The sequence below is a fragment of the Lytechinus variegatus genome, chromosome 7, assembly GCF_018143015.1.
Source record: "Lytechinus variegatus isolate NC3 chromosome 7, Lvar_3.0, whole genome shotgun sequence".
NCBI classification, from domain to species: domain Eukaryota; kingdom Metazoa; phylum Echinodermata; class Echinoidea; order Temnopleuroida; family Toxopneustidae; genus Lytechinus; species Lytechinus variegatus.
Window position 1 is genome coordinate 35,837,541 of NC_054746.1, and position 25,318 is coordinate 35,862,858.

Sequence of the window (25,318 nt, forward strand, 5' to 3'; positions counted from 1 at the left end):
AAGAAGAAAATACATTTACAGTATGGTGGCAGTAGACATGTTGCAATTCAACACTTTGCTGGTGTATAAATGCCATTGCACATCTTTTGATAAGTATATGATCTAATTTTGGAATAAAACACTTTAATATTTGATGTGAATATTAAATCAAGGAATAGGCCTAGACTACTGTCCACATTTCTGAATCATCATATGATGGCTCAATTGGACACCTGACTTTTTCACCTTGTGCGTATAATATTTTTCCTAATTTTACAATGACATCACTGTTAGGATTTTTAAGCCAAATTGGCCATTTATCAGAACAAAAATAGCTTAAATTAATCAACACATTTATAATATCATTTTACTACCTATTCTTCACCTCAAATGAGATCATTTTATTCATCTATATCTTTTAGTAATAATTTATCATAAATTATCACCCCCAAACTTTGGAAATAGATTAAAAAAGATAAAAAAAAATGAGGGATTAAGGATATATGATAGATATAAAGAAGGAATTAATTATACGAGGCAATATGTTAACATTTATTGGATAATCTTGTAATAACTTAAATGCTTTGTTAGAACTGCATTTTGATGTCCATTGACTGTTAGTGACTGTTCATGACATTAAACCTCTTACCATATCATGTTGGCATGAGTAGAGGAATGCCATCTTGAGTCCATTCGTCTTGTCCTCTTCCTGGTCTCTCGTTGTCTCCAGGGTCGGCGTGTCTGGTCGTGACCTCGATGCTGACATGACCTGAAGAGGTCGAGTTCTTGTGAATGGTGTGGAGAAGGATGTCTGCTGCATCGACTGCTGTTGAATTGATTGCTTCAAAGAAGAAATATGATAACCAATAGAAATATTAAGTTCAGTTGTGAGTGTAGTAATATCAATATTTAGGATAATTGTAAAGCAACTTGTAGAGTGCATGTGTATATTCTGCAGAGTATTCAGGGAGCTAATTGTTAAAGTAATGCAAAGTTTAGTCATCAACTGTATGACTGACTTATTGTCATATGAAATCAATTGTTAAAATCAGTCCTACCATCATTGCTATGGTTTGTTTTGGGCAAGGTCATAAGATGTCATTGTGTAAGTAACTTTCTCAAAGGTGACACAACATTTGACCCGGGCTTTATCTATACAGGGTTAGGGTTGCAATAGGGTTTTATGTTAAATCCAGGAATGAATTTGGTCATTTCATTATTAGTGTGTGGAATTTACAGCAGAGCACTTGTCGCTGGAGAAAATGTCATGGAACAGTCTCAAAATGATATGAAATGTTGATTTTAAATAATGCATCTTTATGCTGCAAGGTTCTGGAAAAATAAGATGAGGAAACACATCTTTTCAATACTAATGATATTCACATTTTCTGCACATAGAAATGCATGTATGGGACTGCTTGGCTGGAATTTTTCAGCTTTTGTGGAGGGGTCTGTGAGGCTTGTAGTATTGAATCACAAGGCTGCAGAAGAGTAGTTTCTCCCATCGACTCTGTACATGATTCAGGCCAAGCCAAAGGCGAATGCCAACAATCTGTGGCCATGTCCCCATCCCTTTAAAGCATGTACCCTACTTGTAGAATGACAACCATAGCTCAATATCATAGCTATAGGATTCAACAAAAGGATAGCTGCTTTAACAATAACATCTACAAGATAGTACCTGGCCACTGCTCTATCCATATGTCATGAATGAATATTTCTGAGATGTTTCAAATGATCTCATCTCAAATTATCTTTTTTAATAGAAAATGCCAAACACTAATTACCTCTAATTGTATTTTAAATCTATACCACTTATTCTGTGTTTGAGCTTATCAATGTTGTGCATAAAGAGAATCTTCATTCTCTCTAAAGTCAAACCAAAATTGATACATTTCAAACAACTTGTATGTTAACGATTGTGATACTGATTCCTGGGGGCCATTTCACAGAGCTGTTCATAAGAGCGACTTTAAAGGACTGGTGATCCTTTCTTGTGGCAAATGGTATACACCAAAATGTTCATTGGTGATGGTTTAGCATGTAAGAAAGGTTCACCAGGCATTCATGAAAAACCCCAGGGTCTCAAACACAAAGGCTTGCAATGGACTGGAAATATGAAGGCAGGGGCATATCCAGGATTTTCAAAGAGGGGAGGGGGCCAGTTTTTAGAGTATAATTTTTGGCAAGCAAAAAAAAGTCTTCACCACCACACCAAGGTCATTTTGTTCCAGCAAAATATAAAATATGACAAGCAAAAAAAAGAAAAAAAAAAAAGGGGGGGGGGGGAAGGTCCTCATTAGCATGTGCATGACATAGTCCCTTTCTGCTCAGTCTGATAGGTGTCAGGGGCCCGAAATCCTAAGCTTAGCGATCGCTGCTTTAGTTGATTTGTATGCTTGATTGCACATAGTGTAATCAATCTTTGTGGTGCCAGGCCCTTATCTCAGTTTTGAACAACATGTGCATGTAGCAACCAACTTGATTGGCCATTTCTGCTATAAACCACCATTTGTATTTTGTGTTTGATCCAATATATTTTCATTTTTTCCTTACAATAAAAAAGAATGATACAGCATAACCTGGCGATTGCTATTTTTTTTCAAATTCCCAGTCTTTGTATATGAATGACCTGATTAATAGGACATGATATTTAGGTGACACTGATGTACTTCTCGCAGATACACTTGACAGGAAACAAAATGAATTTGCAATGTTCAGGGTTTGTCATCAAATGTTAATCTAGGCTGACAGTACTTTCATGTAGTACTGTTACTAAAAGCTTTCATTTTTTCGTTTACAAACTTATGAATATGACATTGATGGACAGAAACTTTGATCAAAGTAAAAAAGAGAATGAGGAAAAGAGAGGTATTTCTATTACAAATGATAATGCCACATGATTATAATGCCTCTATTTTTCTGGGCATCATACTCAAGCTTGTACACTGTTTGCAAAATATACACTCCCTGGGAGTACTCCAGCCATGAGCAGTGAAATCACTTACAGTACTTGTCATTCAACATTACTTTATAATTCTTTATCTTCTGTTGGGGTACGTGAATGGAATAATCTAAATTTCGATATAAGATCCAGTACTACAATAAATCGATTGAAGTGTATGTATAAGAAACTTATATTTAGTAAAATGTTGTCCATGGCTGAGTAGGATACTTATCTATTTCATCTTTAAGCTTTTTTTTACTTGCTTGTATCACTCTCTTTCCTTTCCTATTTTCTCTACAATCTCGAGCTATGTGTTTGCTGTATATGGATTGATGCGTGGATGTACATTAGGATGGGTATGTAAGTGAGTGTATGGGTGGGTGTGTGTATGTGTACAGACTATACTCTAATATAATACATGTATTTTTATGTAGGGCCCAGTTAATAAGCAGTTTTGCTTCTTTTGGGTCCTGGCCATTTTTAAATTGTTATCTTGTTTGTCAATGATTGATTTGTATGATACTTATTTTATGATGTTCATGTGCTATGTTGATTTTAAATGGTTAAATAAATGAAATGACTTACCAAATCATCTTAAAAATTTAATTTCCACATTTTTAAAAATTAATCATCATCATCATCACTTATCTTTATTTGTTCAGTTTAAATGCTAATCAATTTTGTGCTCCCATTGGTTTTTCATAGTTAAACCACAACTTTAAACCAGAGTTTAATCTAAACCCAAGTTCAGAATATGGGCTAATAAGATTGAACAACTACTTAATATAAAATAAATATTTGGATGACCTCCTGATCCACATACCCTAAAAATTATTATTTTTTAATCCTGGAAATATGAGCCATGGCCAAGAATGTTTTCTTTTGAATAATGGAATTAAATATCAATTTTTCCCCAAAACATGATCCAGAACAAAGAACTATGAAAACAGCATTATTTTTTAATAATATAAAATGATGGAAATGTCAATGGAAACAATGATCGGAAAACTTCAAACGCAAGCAAACAATAGTGAAAACAAAATAGCAAACTTAAAACAGTATTTCATGAAATTTGATGAAAATGGGAAATACAAATGTTACCCGTTTGATTTGATGCTCAAATCCTGTAATACGTATTCTACGCTGTGAATATAAGACATGTTGGGATCAAATTAAAGAGGTTTGGCAATGCAATGAATTATCCGAGTCAAATTAGAACAATCATGTATCTTTCAAATGATATCAATGAAAATCACATGAAGGGTGACATTCATCTTCATAATGTATCTCATCCAGTTAATGTGAAATTCTTGAACCTCAAATGAACAACAGGAAATAAAGTGAGTAATAATTTGGCTTGAGAAGGTCCATGAGAACGGACAAAAAAACTTACAGCAAACAAATTTGTGTTAGCAGAAGTTCACTGTATTCAGTATTGAAAGCTAGTGTTGGTGTTTGGCCACCACTACAGGTAAAGTCACCTCTTGATTTGTTTATTGGTGTAAAATGTGAAATTTTTACTATGCTTAATTACCTCTAGTCTTGATGTTTGTCCAGCCCTGCTGTCATCCATATCAAAACTACAAGGACACAAAAATAATAGTGCAAAATAAAATTAAATTCACAGAAAAAATTCTCAAGATTTAAAGGCCCTCCTTATTTTGATCGGATAAACACTCGAAATTAACTATTGATAGATAAAACAATTTTTACATTGAATTTTCTTTGAAAAAATATAAAGATATGTCAGAATGTAAAAAGATGGAATAGGACCTTCACCACAGCCCCCCTCCCCTTTGATAAAATATGCACTCCTCACTCTATAACTTTCCCAGAATTCTTGGAAAGTAAACTGTTTAGTTTGCTTTGATATAGTATTGTTTCAGACTCTGTTACATCCATCCACCATTTCATTACATATTTGTTTTGTACTTTGTGATTATGCATCTTGTGTATATTTTTTAATGAAAAGATACATATAAATGCATGTAGCACTAACAACTTTCATTATCATACCAACTTACCTTGGCAATTCTGAATGCGATATATTGATTGTGACAACACCATGGTTATTGGAGAAGAAAATAGCCTGACCATCAGAACATCCTAGAGATGAAAATATTAATAAATATTAATATTGAAAAATGCATCACCATTGTCATCATTATCATAATTTTTATCATCAATATCATTATTATTATTCAAATTCAAATTGTTTTATTTTCTCGGTAAAATCATACATAAAACAAACAAGATACAAAATTACAAAGATACAAATATCAAAAATCGGTGTATGACTCTAAACTTGAATAATGATTCCACACTAGTACTGAGGTGTAGCAGCCAAAAAGAAAAAAACCCCTCATACTTAGGCAGACCCATCACTGAAAACAATGCCCCTGGTCAAAAGCTACAATGGACAGAGGAACAAAAATACTTTGGGTAAGTGCTCTCTTGCCCCCTAGATACGCCACAAGATATTTGCACTGAATCAACGATTACGTGTACATTGTTCACTGACCTGCACCTCTGATGGAATCAACTGCTTTGGAGAAGCCAACTTCTTGAAATGATGGCACCTGATCAAATAAACCTGAGGTGAATGAAATGATGATCGAGATGTACAGGATAAAAATACATTGTACATGTACCTAATAAAATGAACTCCCCGGTGTTTGCATGTGTTTATGATATGCTAAATGATTCGGGAAGAAAATGGGTAATTGCTCAAAGAATTAAGCATGCCACTCTGAGATTGAACAGGTTTTATTTCCATGATATATTTATGATTCCAGATTTTCAGGATGCTCAGTTTTCAAACATCATCTAAGTATATATATCATTATACTTCACCTTGACTTGAATGACTTTTTTTTTTTATTTATGTTAATTACAAATGATACAAAGTTATAACAGATCACATTAAAGCTGTATACAGTGCCAGAAAATAAAATATACTAGAATACTCACATGCTTATACCAACATCAACACAAACTACATCCATACTTTTACTCAAGTAGCAGACATCAATGCTGTACCTTGATGATTAGAAAAGAAAACACTAAAAATACTTTTGCGAGAGCTTTTAAGCTAAAGGTATAATAGTGTTAGAAGTTGATATACTAGTTTTTGCTCAGCAATAAACATGAAGCAATGCAGGGATGGTATAAGTAAAAATCAATGTCTAATGTGTTTGCTTTTCACAACGTCGATGCAGAGGTGTGATAAAAGTAAACATCACACACACAAACTGACTGGCTATTTCTCTCTTCACAAGAGACTATCACTAACAATTACACTAACAACTACACTAGCATTAAGACATCTTACCTGAGCAGCATATTACAGAGTGCTGTGAGTAGATGTAACAATGTGAGCCTCCATGGTTAGCAAGCAAGAGATGTTTATCAAGGGCATTCTCATTATTTGAATCCTGAAAGGAATGAATAAAAACATACTGATTGAGTCTGGTCAAAATGTATACCATCACCAAATTTACCTCCTAAAATTGTGAATTAACAGTATGATACCTAATCAGACTGTAAGCATATGAGCAAAATTTGACATTGATATACTAAAATGTTGTTTGTATACATGATCAGATGTTTTCTGGTATATGACTGATGTGACCACTGACCTTGAAGCCTAAAATAAGAGTATAATAAATTAAAGATTCATACACAGGCCTAGTTTGGGGTTGTTCTATTACATGGTTTTAAATATTATCATAAGAATAAAAAAGATCCAGCTGGCTCAGGAACATAATGCCTCTGGAAACTATCTACAGTGTTGAAGGCATAAAAAATTAAAACTCTTCTGAAGTTATATAGTTTACACAACTAAAAAGAACTACCATCACCATCACACCACTATCATAGCCACCACAATTATCATCATCATCATCATTGTCATCATCATTGCTATCACCACAGAATGATTTCATTACAGTCCCACAAACAAGAAACAACCCAAAGCAAGTAGAAATTAACAAAAGTAATTATGAATTCAAAAGTTGCATAAAACTTTTAAAAATTTAAACCAACCTGTTGAGGTGTTGACACCATAACAAAGCTTTCAAGTTTGGTTGGTGTGTCTGTGTTGAGTTGAACTTTCAGGGTAGCTGCAGTGAATAAATCATAACACATTGGTATCACATCAAAACGACTGCAGTATCACATCTTTTCAAAACATTGGACAGCTAACAAAAGGGGATAACAGGTCTGTTGACTGTTCAGTGGTAAAAAAATATGATGGTTGTTTATAATATTAGATTCAAAATCACATTTATTTTTGCGATATCACAAATGTATGAACATGTGAGTATTGGTTCAAGAATATAAACCTGAAAGTCTTTAGCTTGTCAGTATATCTATGGAAAAGGCAATTCAAATGGTGAAATGTCAGCCAATAGTTTCAATGATATCTATCACATTTTAATGGTCTGATACTTTTTTACAGCATAAAACATTTCATCTTTTAATCAAATGCACATAAATACATAACAGCAGCCACAACCTTATAACTATTTATTTTATAAATAGCATGACTTACCAATAGCAATCTTAACCTTCTGGTTTGGGGATGATGTGTTTACTGCTCCTGCTAGAATGACAGCAATGCTGTGAACAAGCAGAAGAACAAGAGATTTGAAAAAAGGAAAGGAAATGAGGACAAGAGAAGAAGATAGAGAGAGAAAGAAAGTGAGGGGGGGGGAGGTTAGATAGCAAAAATAGAGAGAAAAAAAAGAAAAAAAAAGGTATAAAATATTTCAAAATACCATATTCAAAGATCTACAAGTCATTAGTTACCTAAATGTCAGGAAAAGTCAAGCAATGATATCTTGTCTCTAACAGATAAACTTCGTCTTTGCTGCATGTCAGCTCCAAACAGCAATTAGATAATTTATGAAATTATTGTTCACAAGAGAGAAAGAAAGAAAATAATCTGAACTAAATTGGTTGCCACGGTAATTTGACTTACTTTGAGATAAGCTGAATATCAAGCAGCCACACTTTGATGCTTTCCATGGAAGATGAACCCTAAGATAAAAATACATTATTTTGTTACCATGACATTTCAAATATGCAATAATTAGTAACAAGTAAATAAACAAAAGAAAAACAAATTTGCAAAAAATTGAAATAACTTAATAAAGAAAACAAAAGCATTAATGGATTTTAAGATGGCTTGAAAATTTAAAATCATTAATTAGCTGGCTGACAAAATACTCAAAATGGTTTGTTTTGATTAGGAAGGTGGGTAGGGTTGGCCAGACTTGAGTCTGCTGCTGCTGGTACTAAGACAGGGTAAAGCATGAAAAAAAAACTCTCTGCATGACTTGATTGTGCAGAAGAGGTTCATGACCAAAAAACCCAAAAAACTGTTCAATGAACAAAAAATACACAAATGCAATGTTGCAAAGGTGAAAGAGTGGACTTTCTCAGGAGCTTCAATGATGACCTACATTTACATGACATGTGTATATATGAAATGCGAATCTTGTATGAATGTCTATTTTAGCATAATCTGTTTCATAAATTTGTATTTGTCATTTGAAATAATTTTCAAAATTTAGAATATCTGAATGTAGAGCCGGATAGAGGGCCGCTGTAATGACACATTATGAAGTTTGATTAAATAACATGGATTTTGAGGGAAGGTTTTATGAACTTTGACTATCAATTGTTGGAAGGACTGCAAGTGAATTGATTGGTTTCAGCCATTATATTGCGATATCAAGGATTAACTTGTAACAACAACGCAAAAGTTGTAAAGATACACATTTATCTATATTTCATAAAATCCACAACAAATTGCAATTCCTTTGTCTTGTTATTTTGTTAGCCATGAATGAATGAATACATAAATGAATGAATGAATAAATGCATGGATGAATAGATTATAAAATAATACCCCTGGGAGATAAACAAGAGATAAACAACTCATGTTTTTTTTTTAAATCTACCTTTTTTTTTCTATTTCTGTCAGGCATTCAAAACTTTATGCTTACATAATGGTCTTTTTGCACCATGTTTATATCAGAGAACAGATTTCATGTTTCTTATTTGTTATGAGTTATACAGATCTTGAAAACCATATGAAACATAAATAATCTTGCATATCTTTATAAATGCACATTTGGTAAAGAATCAATGAAATATTACAATGAATTTCTTACCATTTCTCTTTGGAACTGTTGCTTGAAAAGTCCATCTAACTGCTTCTCGTATACAACCTTTGGATAACAGGACAAAATAAACATAAATGGACATCAATTAAACCCCAATAAATTACATTCGTAAGTTAATTCTATGTCTGTACAGTCAGACTGCAGGTCCCAAGAAAGTGGCTTCTTTCATCCAAGTGATATTCATGACTTGAGTTGTTTTGCATATTTAATGAGCTTGATGTGGACCAAAACACCTCTTTTCATTCGGTCATTGCTGCTCTAATTGTGCATCGAATTTCATGAATTTGGTACCATTGTAAAGAAAAAGAATCATTCTTTCAGGTCATGTGTTTGGATTTATTCAAAGATTTTGTAATATAGGTAAAAATTTTGATCTAAAATATGCTACAAAATAAATATTTTCACCTGACAAAAGCTGCTATTTTCACACTTTATTTATGTTTGAGCCCAAATAATTTTTTTATATCATGATAAAGCTGAATATGTATGCTTTGAAATGATATAGGTTTCAAAATAAGAATTGGTTTAATCGGGTCAAGATCACACTTTTCATTTGCCAAGTACATAAAGCAGTTTGAAAACAAGAATACTGCACTCTGATTGGTCAAAGAGACCACCCAGTGGCAAATTCCAACGGTTCCAGTGCCTGGGTTCGTGGGAAGGTCACACTTCCCATGTGGTAATCTCCTCAAATACCCCACGCCTGTTGTTCTGTGAACCTCATCCAGCCAATCAGGACTCTGGATTTCATGCAAGTACAGAATTTCAGAAATCTCGTCATGTACCTTGGTGGGAAAAGTGTGATCTTGACCCGATTAAAAGGTGCTGCATATCAAGAGTGGCATTGTGAGAAAGTACAGAAGTTCAGCTTTATGGTGATATTGATATCATTGAGGCTCAAAGTTTTGCACAATTTGCAAAAGAAAACAGAGGAAGAATATTCATTTTTGAGGCACACTTTCAGGCCAGAAATTTACTTATTTAACAAAATATTGTATACAAAATAAATGACCAATATGAAAGAGTAACTTTTACTCTATCTGATGGTGTAATATTTCATTTAACTTGAGGTTAACACAGGTAAATTCTTAGAGAAAGAAAATCTCACGAATCACGAGATTTTGCAAGGAGGAGGATTCAGCCACGAGATGATTTGGATGAATCTGGCCTTTTTGCTCATTAGCATAGGGACCTGCGGTCTGACTGTGTAAAAAAAAATCTGACAAGAAAACATGTAAACATAATGACAAAGTGTAATAAAAAAAAATGAAACAGATGATAATTTTGATAAGCATTTCAATCAACATGCAAATTTACATGGACAAAATAAAAAACACTGACAATAGTTAGCCTTGAGTATCTTGACAATCCATTATTGACACTTTGCTTTGTGGAAAAAAGTGTATATCAAGATGTGTGTCCTGTGTGTCCAAAGGAAACCCATTTTTCAGAGATAGATATTAGAAAATAACCAAATGTTTTCATTATAAATTTGCCACACAGAGTGAAACTCTCTTCTTCAGTAAAAATTGAGAAACTGTGTGGATCTCTAGTTAGTCTCATTGACAGATTTGTAAAATTTATGGCAATGATTTGTTTAAGGATAAAAATTTTGATATTTGGGAAGTTGAAGAAATCATTTCAAGATACTTTGGATACCTTGGATTGATTGAAGCCTTGTATTTACAAGTACATGAGCTTTCCCTTACCTGTTCCTGACCAGGTCCTGATATAAACCACTTCTGGAGGACCGAGTCTTGGAGGATGTAAAGAGGGTATCCCGAAGCCTCTGCTGAACCAGCAAGAACCCGTCTAAGTCCCTGCATAAAACAATCAAACCATTTATTTATAGACTGTTTAATACGTTTCGAGGTGTTTAAACAAAAGCAAATTGTAGCTTTTCTTTTTGAAGAATTGGAGACGGGTTACTGAGATACTCACAGATGTTTCATCTTTCTGAGCTCCGAAGAGAAATGAAGATACCCTCGCTATCATTCCCTGACTGGATTTCAATGTATGGACTTCAACTTGAGACTGAAAGATAACAAGGAAAAGGCGAGGCATGAATTGGATTAGTCTCTGGACTTTGAAAAAGAGGGTCATGGGTTCAAATCCCAGCCATTCCATAATTTCCTTCAATGATAAATTGACTCAGGGTGTGCTGCACACAACCCAGGTAAATGGGTACCTGGCAGGAATTAACTCCTTGCAAAAGGCTGGTCTACAGCTAAGGTAACAATACCCTTTGGAAGCACCTACATATCATAATGTTCGTGCAAGAACACCATATCAAAACATTTTCGCGCACCGCAGAAACACCCTTACGCAATGCACTCATTTGTGCTGCTAAGGGCAATTCTGCACGTATATGATGAACAAAAGTGGGGTGTTAAGGGTGTTCTTCCACCGACACAGCATGTTAAATGGCACATGGTCAGTGCCATTTAAAAATTGATATGAATCTATTGCAACTCTTGTTAAACATGACCTAGATGATCTTGTTAACATATCTTTATATTCAAAACAAAAATGAAAAATCTCATTGTCAAAATGACTGAAGTATTGAATTTTCAGAATGAGAGGATTAAATACTTAGGGGAAGGCGGGGTAAGTTGTGACAGTTTTTGATTTTTGCATGTTAGAATTGATATGATTAATAATCTTGTCAAAATAAGTACCTTGCCTTGAAATTTAATTCTTCTGAAATATTTTCCACCTATATATAACTTTCTATCCCCACACTGAAATTCATCGTGACCTTTGAAAAAAACGATGTCAAATGGCTAAACTTGCCCCATGTATGGGGTAAGTTTGAGCCACCTTCTGGGGTAAGTTGAGCCACAAAAACTATGTACAAAATGTATGAGGGGAGAACCAGCATGTCAATTTTTTGTTTATAGTCTTTTCACTTGCTAATTCTCTATAAATACTACATCCTTTAAAAGGAAAAGAGCAGTCATGTAAATTTGCTCCTTTCAGCCAGCATTTCAATCGATTTTTATGGTTTGTTTGTTTTTTAAGATACATTACCATAGCAATTACCATGGCTCAACTTGCCCCATGCTGTTTGGCTCAACTTACCCCAGTCCGAACTTAGTGTGATAATTTTGTATCTACACATTTATTATGCATCCATCATATAAAAGACTATGACAAGAATGAAGATCCATACCTGGACTAATAATGTTGTCATTATGTCTTTATTATATTTAAAGACGTGTGTGTTTATAAAGCACTTATCTATTTCACACTCTTTTTTACTTTTTTGGCTGAAATTCATATTTTTCCCTCTAAAAAACTACTTTTTGTTTCAAATTTGAAAACAATGTGGTGGGGTTAGGGGTTATGCTATGGGTCATCAATACATGACACCACCACAATGTCTGACTCATTCATTATTGGCCTGGGGCTGGTGGCTCAACTTGCCCCTATGCTCAACTTACCCCGCCTTTCCCTATAGTTACTGTAGGAAAAAAAAGGGAATAAACTGCCTATTATTCTCAGATCAGAATCCTCTTATTATAGAATAAGATTTAAAAACATATTATTTCTAGCTTTATCCAGCGAATATGGATTATTTTTTACCATGTTCATTATGAAAGAATACCTAATTTGCTAACCAAACGCTACAACATAATGTCTATTTATAGCATCTCTGAATTAATGTATTACACCATTTCTATCTGTAAGGTACATAAATTATAGTATACAAATATATTCTTTCTGAAAAATCCAAATGTATGTTAAAAATTTTTAGGCAATTAATTTTAAGCCACATTTTCAAGAAGAAACTCGCACCAAACTAAGAAAAAAAACAACGTATACCTGCATGGTTGAAGGTGAAACAGAGATCATCATCAATTGATTTGTAGTAGTTGCCAATATACACTGGTGTTTCTGCACAAAAAGGAACATATCATAGAGGTATGAGATGGAAATTTCGACAAGTTATTTTTAAATGAAGAAGGAAGAAATATTTACCAAAGATCAAATAAGGTGGTTTCAGACCGCCTCGAAGTTCGCCAGTTCCAGGTATTCTCTGATCGGGAAATTTACCCCGATCAGAAAATACCAGGTATTTTGGTAATGTGAAAGCAAACTACGCGTAATTTCCCCGAAAGAAAATACCCGCTAAATAGTGGGTACTTGGCGAAATTACGAGAACTTTCGTGGGGATTTTTCCAAGGTCGCAGGTATTTTGGCGATGTGAAAGCAAATTACGGGAACTTTTAGCCCAGCGTGTCGTTGGGCGCGGCGGCGTGGGTGGCTGCTGGGCTAGTGATTTTGAATCTCGCGCCTTGCCTGCTTATCAGACCATACTGCGCATGCTCGTAACTTCGGGAACTTATCCCGAAGGATGTGTTTCGGGGCGGTGTGAATGCAGGAATAATTAACGGGTATTTTTTAGCCTTAAAAAGTTCTCGTAATTTAACGGGGATTCTTGTGATCGAGGCGGTTTGAAACCGCCTATAGTCTTCATAACCTACACATAATTCAACACTAATAAATGAGTAGCAATAGCAGTACTCAGAAATATTGCTTGTAACTTGATTTTTGTTAAGATTTATGATTTCATATTATTTTCAAAAGGTTAAGAAAAACTGCAAACATCTTGGCTTCCTACAGATGACCTTCCATGCTCGCTTATTGCGGGTTTTGAGGTGAATGGTCATGTACATTATGTACATAACAAAAAAAAGGCACATTATCGATATCATACAAATACCATTAATGTGTAGGGGAGACCGGGGTTAGTTGGAACATGGGGTAAGTTGAAACATTGTAATTTTCTTTAGCGCCTGTAAAGTAAATTTATGCAATTCTGCCCTCAATTTATTGTTAATGATACTACAACGGTTGTATTATTAATAGCAATAAATTGAGGGCAGTATTGCATAAATCTACTTTACAGGTGCTAAAGAAAATTACAATGTTTCAACTTACCCCATGTTCCAACTAACCCCGGTCTCCCCTAAGTCTATATCCAGCTTGTGTAGTTATATACTGCACCACTGATGTTCAATAATTTTAAAACCACAAATCCAATGATCTCACCCCAAACGCCGTCAGGGAAAAGCACTCCTGGCCAGCAAGCTCTAAACTTCGCTCTGAGTAAGCAATCTCTCTGTGGGCTGTAGGCCAGTAGCGAACAACTCCCTCTGGAGATACTGCAAGGACAGATACCATCTGACTGTTGGCTCCGCTGCTGCCTCCCCCTGTGGGAATCAGGCATGTCAGGTCTGCTCGGTGACATAGCTCTGTAGCTGGAAGTGCCAGCTGATAACACATGCCAATCTACACATGAACAGAAATTGAACATATGTTTAAATCACACTTTATAAACATATATGTAGTACATTTTATCCAACTTTAATAATTTGACCTGATATTGACTTTTGACCTTGACACAGGCCAGTAACCTAAATTTCTTCTCCATGCTAGCTTCATGGAATATGAATAAATTAAATACATACCGTACATTTTTTAAATTAGTGCAAATTTCTTCTTTTTTTTCACACCATAAAAACCGAAGTCTGTTATCCTAAAATGATTTTATTTTAACCTTGACATGGTAACAATAATCTTCTAATATCATTTGATTTGTATCTTACACAAGTTTAATTGGATAATTATATACTCTCTGAAATTGAAAGAAATATTTTCTATTACAATTTTTAATCTAAAATTAACATCAAATGACCTGAATTTCTATTCATAAAAATGTTTAAATGAGAGATAATTAATATTTCTACATTGATTCAACACCGCCTAAGTTTGTTGACCTCAATTGATCAGTGAGACTCGATACAGTTATCTGTTTCATAACAGAGGACCATGAATATACATGAGTGTACAAGCATATTAATCATGCAAATGAACAATGTGACTACATGTAGAACAAGGTGAAAATTACTGTTAAAAGTTAATAAGGAAAGATAATACATAAATTACCCTAGCTGCCTGTGTCTGCTTGTATCTCCAGATGAAAAGACGTCTATCGCAAACAAGACATGCCCATCCTGAATTATCTAGCTTTACACTGATATTTGCAGAACCTGAAAATAACAGATTATAAGACTTTTATATAAACTGGGTTACAAAAGAAACTGATCAAACTTTTACAAGGGCACTGTACAAATTCCATTCACCTCAAAATGTTTTTTTTTACACAGGCTACACATACATGTAGCATCAATAATCTTTACCAATCACATGCCAATAATTAAGAGATTGGTTCAATCACTTAGAGGCTATCGCACCTCACATCAATTGGTTTCTGGATCCAATAAAAGACCATTGACAACGACATGGGATTAAACGAACTTCCCAGTTTATCACACGTGTCCTTTACTGCATTAATTTTCATAATTTGATTGACTGAAATATGGCTGACATCTGCAAATTAAAATGTTCACATTTTTTCATTGTTTATCAACTCATTTATTTATGTTATTGATGTTTAATAATCACCTTTGCCTCATAACATACATGTACCAGTTGTTAAACACATGAAGCTGGACATGGCAGACCTACATAAAGAATCAGAACCCGAGCACGCGTCTTAAACTATCACACCACATACTCATAACTTTCTGTCATGTAGTCTATGATTAGTTAATGCTTTAATAGATCACTTTTCATTCGCCCTGTTTGGTTTCAGAATGCAGCTCTAGTCCTAGCACTGCAATTGCAGTGCTACCACCTCAATAAGCCAGCTAGCCCTCATTTTGATCAGGGCAAGATAGTACTGTACTATTACCATGCACCTGAGCTAGCCCACTTTGGTAAAAGTCATAGTATGAAATCAAAGGGACTAAGCTTAACCCTGGAGAAATCTAGTTTAAAGCATTCAAGGGGGCATTGGGACCTACATGTAAATAAGGTTGAAAAAGCTGCCAGAGTAGTCAGACTTTCAAGCACCATTGTACAAAGTCCAGAGATATTTTATTAAAAAAATTCACCTTAGATAATAATAATAATAATAGGCATTTATATAGCGCCATCTATCTAGAAATAATCTATTCCGAGGCGCGTTGTTATTATTATCATTATCCCGGCTTTAGCTCGAGCTGCCTCTCAGCGCTCATGCATTCAAGGAATTAATCCTACCGGGTACCCATTCACCTCACCTGGGTCGAGTGCAGCACAATGTGGATGAATTTCTTGCTGAAGGAAATTATGCCATGGCTGGGATTCGAACCCACTACCCTCTGTTTCAAAGTCAGAAGACTTATCCACTGGGCCACAACGCTCCACAAGATACAATTTGTGATACATGTACATATCTAAACTGAAATAAACAATAACTAATTTAACTTTAAAAAAGTTCATTAGTAAAATAAACAACCCCCCACTAAACTGTATATGCATTATTGTCACCTATGAGGTTAATACTGTTATGTTTTGACCTAATTGTTACTAGGAGTCTTGTAAAGATTACAGAGTTGAGTATAATAACAAGTGCTATAATCCAATAAGCGCACAAACTGAACAATAAAATAACTCATTCATCATTGACATCAGTGATTTTACAAACTCGCACAAACCACCGTCTGGTCTCTAAAACACAATTTCGAGATAAAAGAGTTCAAAGTGACAGTGTTTTTTTTATTCCATCTGGGCCAGGAGACTTATTAATGTCTATCTTGGACAGTAACTCTTCTATGTCTCGTTCCCTGAATTCAATCTATGTCAGCTTTGTACGAGTCTTCTGAATACCTCGTATTGAAGTCAGATCCTCTTCATAATCATTATAATTATTATTGTTTTCTCAATAAAGAAAATATAAATATTGTCTCATATCATTGTCTCATTATTATCATTGTTGTCTCAATAATTATTCAATTCAATTCAAAGTCTTCTTTATTCGCATAAAAATGCACATATACATAAAAAACATGTTTTCCAATTTACAAAACAAACATATTCAGTATATTAAAAAATGCACTTTAAAACATCCATTCAACAACAAACAAAACAAAACCGAGGTGGGACCAGGAATCAATATGCCTGTAGGCACAGAAAGCCAATAAGTTCCTTCAATTCACTTTCAGTTAAATAAGATACATCCTTTTCATCCCTCATTGTAATGAGTTCCCTAATTTACTCAACCATGCGATGAAACCACAATTTCATACACATCGTTTTGGCCAAAAAGGGTAAGAACACATTGTGTGTTTAATGTGTCATAATCAAATTATCATAATTATAATTGATAATCGTTATCATAATCAGATCTATAACGCCCATGCGCAGTGAGTCACCATGTGCAATTTTTTTACTGTTGTGCCACTCACCTGTCACTTTCTGAACAAAATGGTTTTGTTGAAAAAGTGTCTTGTGACATCTGATATCAATCCTCAGTAATTCCCTGAAATGCTGCAACGTTTAGTTAAAAGATCCAGCAAAAGAAAAAGGAGTTTAGCGCAGTCAAAGTCAGACTTGCAAACTGAGTACGTACGGGGCGAATTTTAGCTGCCATTTTTCCCGGCGACGATTTGAGACGGCCACACTGAGCAATCAATGTTTGCAAAGCTGCCCACTCAAATTACCAATATTTGGTATCAAAATATAGATAACGAAAAAAATGCTCACGATCATTTCATTTTGAAAGTGGGGTGACAATTGTTATCAAAATAAGAGGAGTGGCATCTCAACCCACGGAGAGGTTTCAACAACGCAGCCAAGTCAGTGCACTTTTGTGTACGATCGGTGTATTTGTATGCGCATGTGCAATATCACAGTGTAGTAAATGTATTGGATGTTTCAAATCGGCAACTCGAAATTTACCCATCAGTGTTGTGTCGCCTTTCCAGGAGTGCGTAATTCATGACCTTTCTTAAAAATGGAGCCATTTCAGGAGAAAAGTTTTGCATATATTTGAAGGATCGATTATTTGTGGATACTTTCATCTCATACAAAGATTTGGGTAAGAATTTTAATTTTTTTTGACAAAACTGAAGATTGAAGACCGCTGATTATGCCAATGGCGATTCACTGCGCATGGACGTTAGGTTAGATCTAGATGATAGATCTAACGTTAAATATTCATAAATAAAATTTTTGTCTCACCACCGAGACAACTAAAATTTTATTAGGCACTTCAGGTGAAAATTAGGAAAGGCTGTTCCAGCATATTTGATAGGCTCACAAATGAGGCCCAATATCTACGATTCACAAAACTGTTTGAATTTTCAAATTCCGATATGTAGAAGTCGAGTTATTGTCATCTTTCTGATGAAAAAAACAGGGCTTTTTGTGGACAAAAGAAGATTGTTAAATCTTATTATTCTCTTTGTTTTGGGCATGGCACATTTATAACACATAGCTTATGGGAATAGTACAATCTTATTGTCATTATCTTGTTATCATTATAATTATTTTATAATAATTATTATTATTGTAATAATAGTTAGTATTGTCTCAATAATTATGAGGCCTTTAATTGTAATTATGATTATTTTCATAATTATAATTATTTTTATAATAATCATTATATATTGATGACTTATCAATATTACTGTCTCAGTAATTATTACAATTATAATTACTTTCATGATTTTTATCATTATAATTATTTCATAATAATTATTAATTATTGTAATAATAGTTACAATGTATTATTGTCTCAATAATTATATAGTCTATAATTATAATTACTATAATTATAATCATTTCTACAATTATATTTATTTTAATTATAAGTATTGTTATTATGATTATTATTGATATCTCATTAATATTATTGTCTCAGTAATTATTACAACTAAAATACTATCATTATAATATTGTTATCATTACAATTAATTTATTATATAATGATTACTGTAAGAATAATTGTCAATAAATACTAGAATTGTCATTATCTATGTAATTATCATTATTTTATCATTATTATTGATGTCTCATTAACATTGTCTCAATAATTATCATAATTATAATTATCATTAAAATCATTTTATAATAATTATTATTGTAATAATAATTATTATAATTGTCTCAATACTTATTGTCTAATTATTATTAATGTCTCATCATCACTATTGCCTCATTATTGTCTTCTCTTATTTTTCATAATATCTTCAAATAAATAATTAACACCATAACAAAGGTCCATAAATCAGATATCAAATTCATGAAACAAATCTCATGATTGTAAACCTATTTCTAAATTAAATTCATGAAAGGAGCTTTCTGTGCCATTCAAAATATGACTTTCGTGAAACAATACCATATCACATTCAGACGCATTCCAACAAATAAAATCACTTATCAAACAAAATTCTTGAAGTTCACTAGCAGTTTTGCTCTTTATACTTATTTCGCACGAATTCTACAAAATTATTTTGAAAATAACAATTTTCATAATAAACAGAGCTCAAATCGTAATTAAAAAAATATACAACGGCTGAAACATACTGCGTCTGAATACCAAGACTAATCTCAAGCACAACGCAGCGGGGATGACGTCACAGCTGTTCGGAGACGCTCAAAACAACCCTGCTCGATCGGCCAAGTCAGATTCACAAACCCCTCACAACACTCAAAACTGAAGCTCATATGTGGCTCTCTACGGACCAAATCTGATTAGAATTTAACAAAATGTTCTCAAATATACAATTTTATTACTGACTGAGTTTACAAGGGATCTGGATCACAAGAAGGTAATTTCAAGCAAAGAAAAATAAATACCTGAATATTAGGTCCTTCCCTCGCATGAAGGCAAGTGAAACTCTGTGTTGTATTTTCCGATGTTTACCGAAGACGTACGAAGCAACCGCAGGAATTTTTTACCAATCAAAATAAAAATAAAGCCTTAAAGTAATGCCAAATGCAACTCTAGCGCTCGGCCAAAGTGCTGAGTGGAGCGAACTGTGTGTGTTAGACATACGCTCGCCATTCACTGCAATGCAAAAATCTGCGTCTTGCGCTGTGTCCGGGCGATTGCCCGCCTGGGTGAAGTGCCTTATTTTATGAAAATGTACTAGGCCTAGGCCAAACTAGACAGCTGGCAGCCGTCTGTTTCGAGGAGTTTTTTAAACGTTTTTTTTAGTTTTTATTTCTCCTCGTACACAGACGGCTCGCTATCGTGCAGCCACCATTAGGGGACTTGCAATGCAAAATCCCCCGTCGGGCTTTTCAGTTTTTGTTCTTTAATGAGTAAAAATTTCGAAAATTATAGTGACCAGAGTGCAAATTTATATTCCCTCTTGGCATCAATTGCCAAAAAACGAAGAAAAATAAGTTAAAAGGAACAAAAACAGTGACTTACCTTGGCTGTCGCGCAAATTCACTTCCCCGTTTTATCCGATCTTAAGTACATAAACATATGGCCATTGAGTCCACTCCTAGTACCAATGAGGTCCAAACATTAACATGTATTAACCTCATAGGCGACATTACCCAAAAATATGGGTTAGACAATGCTGTTCTGATTTCCAACCCAGACTTTGGTAAATGTACGCCTTAATACAAATTGGAGTTAAGTGATATGACTTTCATTTGGTGGGGAGACATTAAAAGTATTAATTAAGTAGTTCAAATTAAAATAGATTATCATTAAACTTACATTTCAGGCCCTTTTTGTTGATTTTCGTGAGCGTTCCACACAGCTGCGACGAGTGATCAACTCCGAAGTGATACGCGAACTGGTCAGCTGATCGGTCAGGTGATCGGTAGATTATCTTTTTGTCAGACGTTCATAATTTATGTAAAGCGTATCAATCTTCAGTATCTTGATTCCAAAGTATCAGTATTGCAGATAAATGTCATTATTGATTGGAATCAGTGGCAGAACCGGGGTGTGGGGTGGGGTGAGCATTTCTGGCGGATCGGGGGGGTGGTGGTGAGCATTTCTGCCCGATCCCCCTATTGAGATTTTGTAGTAAATATTTTGGAATTAAATACGTTGTTCATACTAGTTATGCGACCCCTCCCTTATGATGATCACAGCATTATTTGTAATGGGGATATTTCGTTCATAATTATTCTTGTCTCTTCTTTCTCTTTTTTAGCCTTTTTTTTGCTTGTTAAAACCTTTTTTCCTTTTTTTTTGGGGGGGGGGGCTCGCCAAATTTTACGTGGGTCAAAATTACCTATTTTTTAGTGACAATCTTTTTTTCATTTGTCCAGTTCTACGCGAGACAAAATTACCTTCGATCATTATTATAGTTAAAAACTTTTTTTTTTTTAATTTATTTATTTTTTTTGGGGGGGGAGGTTGCCAAATATCACGCGAACGTTTTTCAGCTTTTTACTGTTTTATTCGACTTATAATCAAATATTAAATGGGGCTTACCACAGTTTTTTTTAAAGTCAATTCATAGAATATTCCTCCTCGGGATTTGAGCTTTCTTTCATGAAATATCAATTTTTTTCATGATTACCAAAAATACTTAAAATTTTTATCGGTGTATGCTTATAAAGCTTTAGCTCATGCGTTGCGCCTGCCATATTTAATGCTGATCAACTTTATGCTTTTAATGAATTCCTAAAAACAATAAATTCTCAGATCATCAATTTTGTCGCAATCGAATAATTCGATTGCGTCTATCAGTTTTGAATATTCATAAAAAATATCAGCTCGTGCTTTTTGCTCATAATATTTTGATTAGTAAATTCTTCTCTTATATAATCGAGTCGGATAGATAGATAACTAGAGAGAGAGTTGGGGGGGGGCCCTCAGCTACTTGTCCTCGCTTATTTGTTATTATTTGTTATTATGCTCATGTTGTGAGAGCTTTGTGTTTTCACATTTTTTTCTTTTTCAACCTTTTTATTGTCTCGGAGCTTCCCTCTATTTCTTTACACTATATAATGTAGTCCTTTTTACCTCATTGTTTCAATCATTGGCGGCGGAAGCCCCAAATTTTAGGAGGGGACAACCTAAAAAATTTTGACAAGCAAAAAAAAAAGGCTCTCAACCCAAACATTTTAGGGGGGACGTAGGAAAATAAATTGACAAGCAAAAAAAAAAAAAGGTCAACAACAAATTTAGGGGGGAACGTCCCCCTCCCCTCCGCCGCCTATGGTTTCAATTCTTTTTTTGTTCTCATTTCAATGAAAACATCATTATTAAACTGACGTAGAAGACTTTATTACGAAATTTTGACATTGTTTTGTTTCATTTGTTTGGCTTTCTTTTTTTTCTTCTCATCTTCTTTTTCTTCTTACTTTTTTCCCTTTCCTTATTTTCTCTTCAGTATTTCATTCAGGTATCCGCCAATTATACAACACCAAGCATATAGAGGCGGATAATCAGTGAGGGAGCATGACGGTGTGCCGCTCTAAAAAAAAAGGAGGAAATATGAAGAAAAAAAAAGAAGGGATGGGGAAAAAAATAAAGAAAAAAAAAAGATGATGATGGCAATGACGATGATGAAAATTATCTTGGTGATGATGATGGTTGTGGTGATGGTTGTGGTGATGATGATGATGGTGATGCTAATGATAGTGGTGATGATGATGATGACGAGATGTAATTTTTGTTATTTTGTCTTTGAAAAAATTAAGTGTGCAAAGTTGAATTCATTTAAATTTATTATGAAAATAGCAGAAAAAAATTGGTATGCGTTCGAGGAAAATCCATCCCCCACCAATCTTTTTCAAAGGTAAGATTTTTTTTTTGCCCGGGGGGGGGGCCACTTCCATTCACGAGTGGATACCATGCGCGACCATGGGGTCTCGAAAAGCACCCTAAACACGTAATTTCCATATTCTGAAAATGCACCCCTTAACAAGTATTGGGCGTGTGAAACCCTACCCTTAACAAGTATTGGAAACAAAACGATACTCTTGGCAAATATTCCCTGAAATGAACCCCTAAACAAGTACAGGCAATGTTTTATTGTTACGGGTCCTTCGGTCGTCGGCTTTACCTTATTTGGTTTAGTACGACCCCACCTTCTACACCTCGCGCAAATCGGACTCTAAACACGAAGTGTTGGAGCAAAAAGGACATCCTTTATAAAACATTTTGATTTTGTTTTATCATCCCCGCAAATTAGACCCCTAAACACGACGGTTTTCCTAGCGAATTAATAGATACCCTTTTTTTCGTTATTTTGTGTTTTGACACCCTTATCACGTTACGTAGGTAACGTGCCCTATCGTGAAAGGAGGACATCTTTTACGTTTTTTTTTGTGCGCGCATGGTATCCACTCGTCAAATGTAAGTGGCCCCCCCCGGGTTTATTTTGTGACGCGTAGGCCTTTGCAAGCACTATTATTTGGTAAAAAAGTAAAACGAAGGTGAAAATACATGTATAATGATTATTTAAGGTACATTTTAGTAGCCTATATCAATTCATACTGTTATCAAAAAGAAAAAAAGTGGTCGTTACGGACCATTAAAAATGGGAAATTTGTGGGCATTTTATTTAGGATAGAGCAACTCTGCTCTTATAGACGTCACAATATAATCAAGCATTCTAAATTCTAACAACTCTCCATTTTATTGTCAAATAAACACCTTCATCGATAATTTGAAATGATTTTTCTCATATTTTCATCATCTTTTTATCAGGGTGAAATTCCCCTTTAATTTACAAAACAGATTTGCAAACAAATATCAATCGAAGTAGTGAGGCAAGGGTGGAAATCTAAGGTAGGGGACCAGGGCTGGAAAACAGGCAAAAAAAAAAAAAAAAAACAAACTAACAAAAAAAAAAAAAAAAGGAAGGTTAATCACCCCCAAAAGAGGTCTCTCGTCCCAAAATACATGTTTTACTTCGATTTAAATGATGTAGGCCTATTTCTTTCCATCATATATAAAAAGAACAAAAATAGTAGGGACATTTGATAATGTGCCCCTACATTATTGGGATAGGGGAAGTGTCCCCCTGGGATTTGCGCCCATGTGGGTGGTGGGGTGTTGCACCCTTTTCGGAATCATTATGGAACAGTGTGAATAGTCGCTGTGATTTCGATCTCATACCTATAAAAAAAATAGAACAGAAGAACGCCTTGACCACAGGCCAAAATGCCTAACAATTTTTCCGCGGCATTAGCGACTCTCGTAAGGGGCGCTCCATTTATAATAAAGTTGCATGTGTAGCTGTCTATGGCAAGACAAATCTATCGCAGAATTGAAGCCAGAAGCGTGGGAATTTTCAAGAAAATTCAAGAAAAGAACCGGTGAGTACCGATTTAACAGTACTAATCTAATTTTTACATGTATTGAATTAAAGAATAAACAATTTTTTCGTGAAACAAAGCTTAGTTCTAAGCTAGGGCGGCCCAAAATGCGCGTGAGTGGAGTCCCAGTTTCTTAACACACGGTAAGTATTGTGCGTTGTCGCCTAGAGTGATTGAGTCCCCTGTACAGATCGCGCTAGAACTTCGGTCTCTGTATTTGGTGAGTGAAGCCAACGCAGTTCATCTGAACAACCAACAAAACAGAGACCGAAAGCTTTTGGTCTAAACTGGCTTAGTCAAAGGCCTAACATGCTGAATAATTTATGAATCATATTATTATTACACAGTTATTAATTAATAATTAAATACTATAATAATACGAATAACGATATCCTACAAGAAGCGACCGGGAGTTACAGGCTTGCGCCATCATCCCGTACCACTACCAATAATGATGACGATGATAGGCCTACACAGATTTCAATCTAATGAACCCGTACCGTACAACAAGGTGCATTTTGCATTGTATTTGAATTGATTGAATTAAAAGAAAAAAAAAAACAACACAAACGATCAGCTTGTAAAAGGACTTCTGTTATTAAAACAGAATAGATGGTCCAAAACGTTTCAAAACACAGTACTCGGTGTTTCTTCCTTCGATAACTTGAAAGCTCTGCATGATTGGCGTTCGATCTCGGACCTAGTTGCCAACTTCTTAGATACCGTAAGTCCTAAATTGCCCGCGCACGTGAATGGCAATCATATATAGATCACATACAAATTTTGTCATTCATAAATTGTCTTATATATTTCCTGTATCCGAAATAAATCGAAAGGTGAAGTCGATCAAAAAAAGGGGGGGGGGGAATCACCCTAACATTATGGGGCATTACCTGCTTAATCACCTCCCAATATTGCACGGTAAGAACATTTATGATGGTAGTGATTATTATCGTATATGACAATCATTTTTTTTTCTCGTAATGTTTACAGGGCTCAGTCATTATAATACACATTTTCAATGATATAGCCTAATTAATCATTAGGCCAATCATCATATTCATAA

At 34.6% G+C, this 25,318-nt stretch overlaps 1 protein-coding gene across 1 annotated transcript in view; it reads right to left on the bottom strand.

The window, feature by feature from the left end:
* LOC121419138 (nuclear pore complex protein Nup133-like) overlaps nucleotides 1-24,931 on the bottom strand; it is a 40,140-nt gene extending 15,209 nt beyond the window's left edge. Inside the window, 18 exon segments of the mRNA XM_041613466.1 lie at nucleotides 629-820; nucleotides 1,227-1,232; nucleotides 4,019-4,069; nucleotides 4,461-4,506; nucleotides 4,951-5,032; nucleotides 5,448-5,519; nucleotides 6,258-6,360; nucleotides 6,971-7,047; nucleotides 7,479-7,546; nucleotides 7,908-7,966; nucleotides 9,106-9,162; nucleotides 10,827-10,937; nucleotides 11,059-11,151; nucleotides 12,943-13,014; nucleotides 14,173-14,412; nucleotides 15,070-15,173; nucleotides 24,824-24,859; nucleotides 24,862-24,931. Coding sequence (XP_041469400.1) covers nucleotides 629-820; nucleotides 1,227-1,232; nucleotides 4,019-4,069; nucleotides 4,461-4,506; nucleotides 4,951-5,032; nucleotides 5,448-5,519; nucleotides 6,258-6,360; nucleotides 6,971-7,047; nucleotides 7,479-7,546; nucleotides 7,908-7,966; nucleotides 9,106-9,162; nucleotides 10,827-10,937; nucleotides 11,059-11,151; nucleotides 12,943-13,014; nucleotides 14,173-14,412; nucleotides 15,070-15,173; nucleotides 24,824-24,859; nucleotides 24,862-24,931 — 1,539 coding nt within the window.
* Nucleotides 24,932-25,318: the final 387 nt, after the last annotated feature.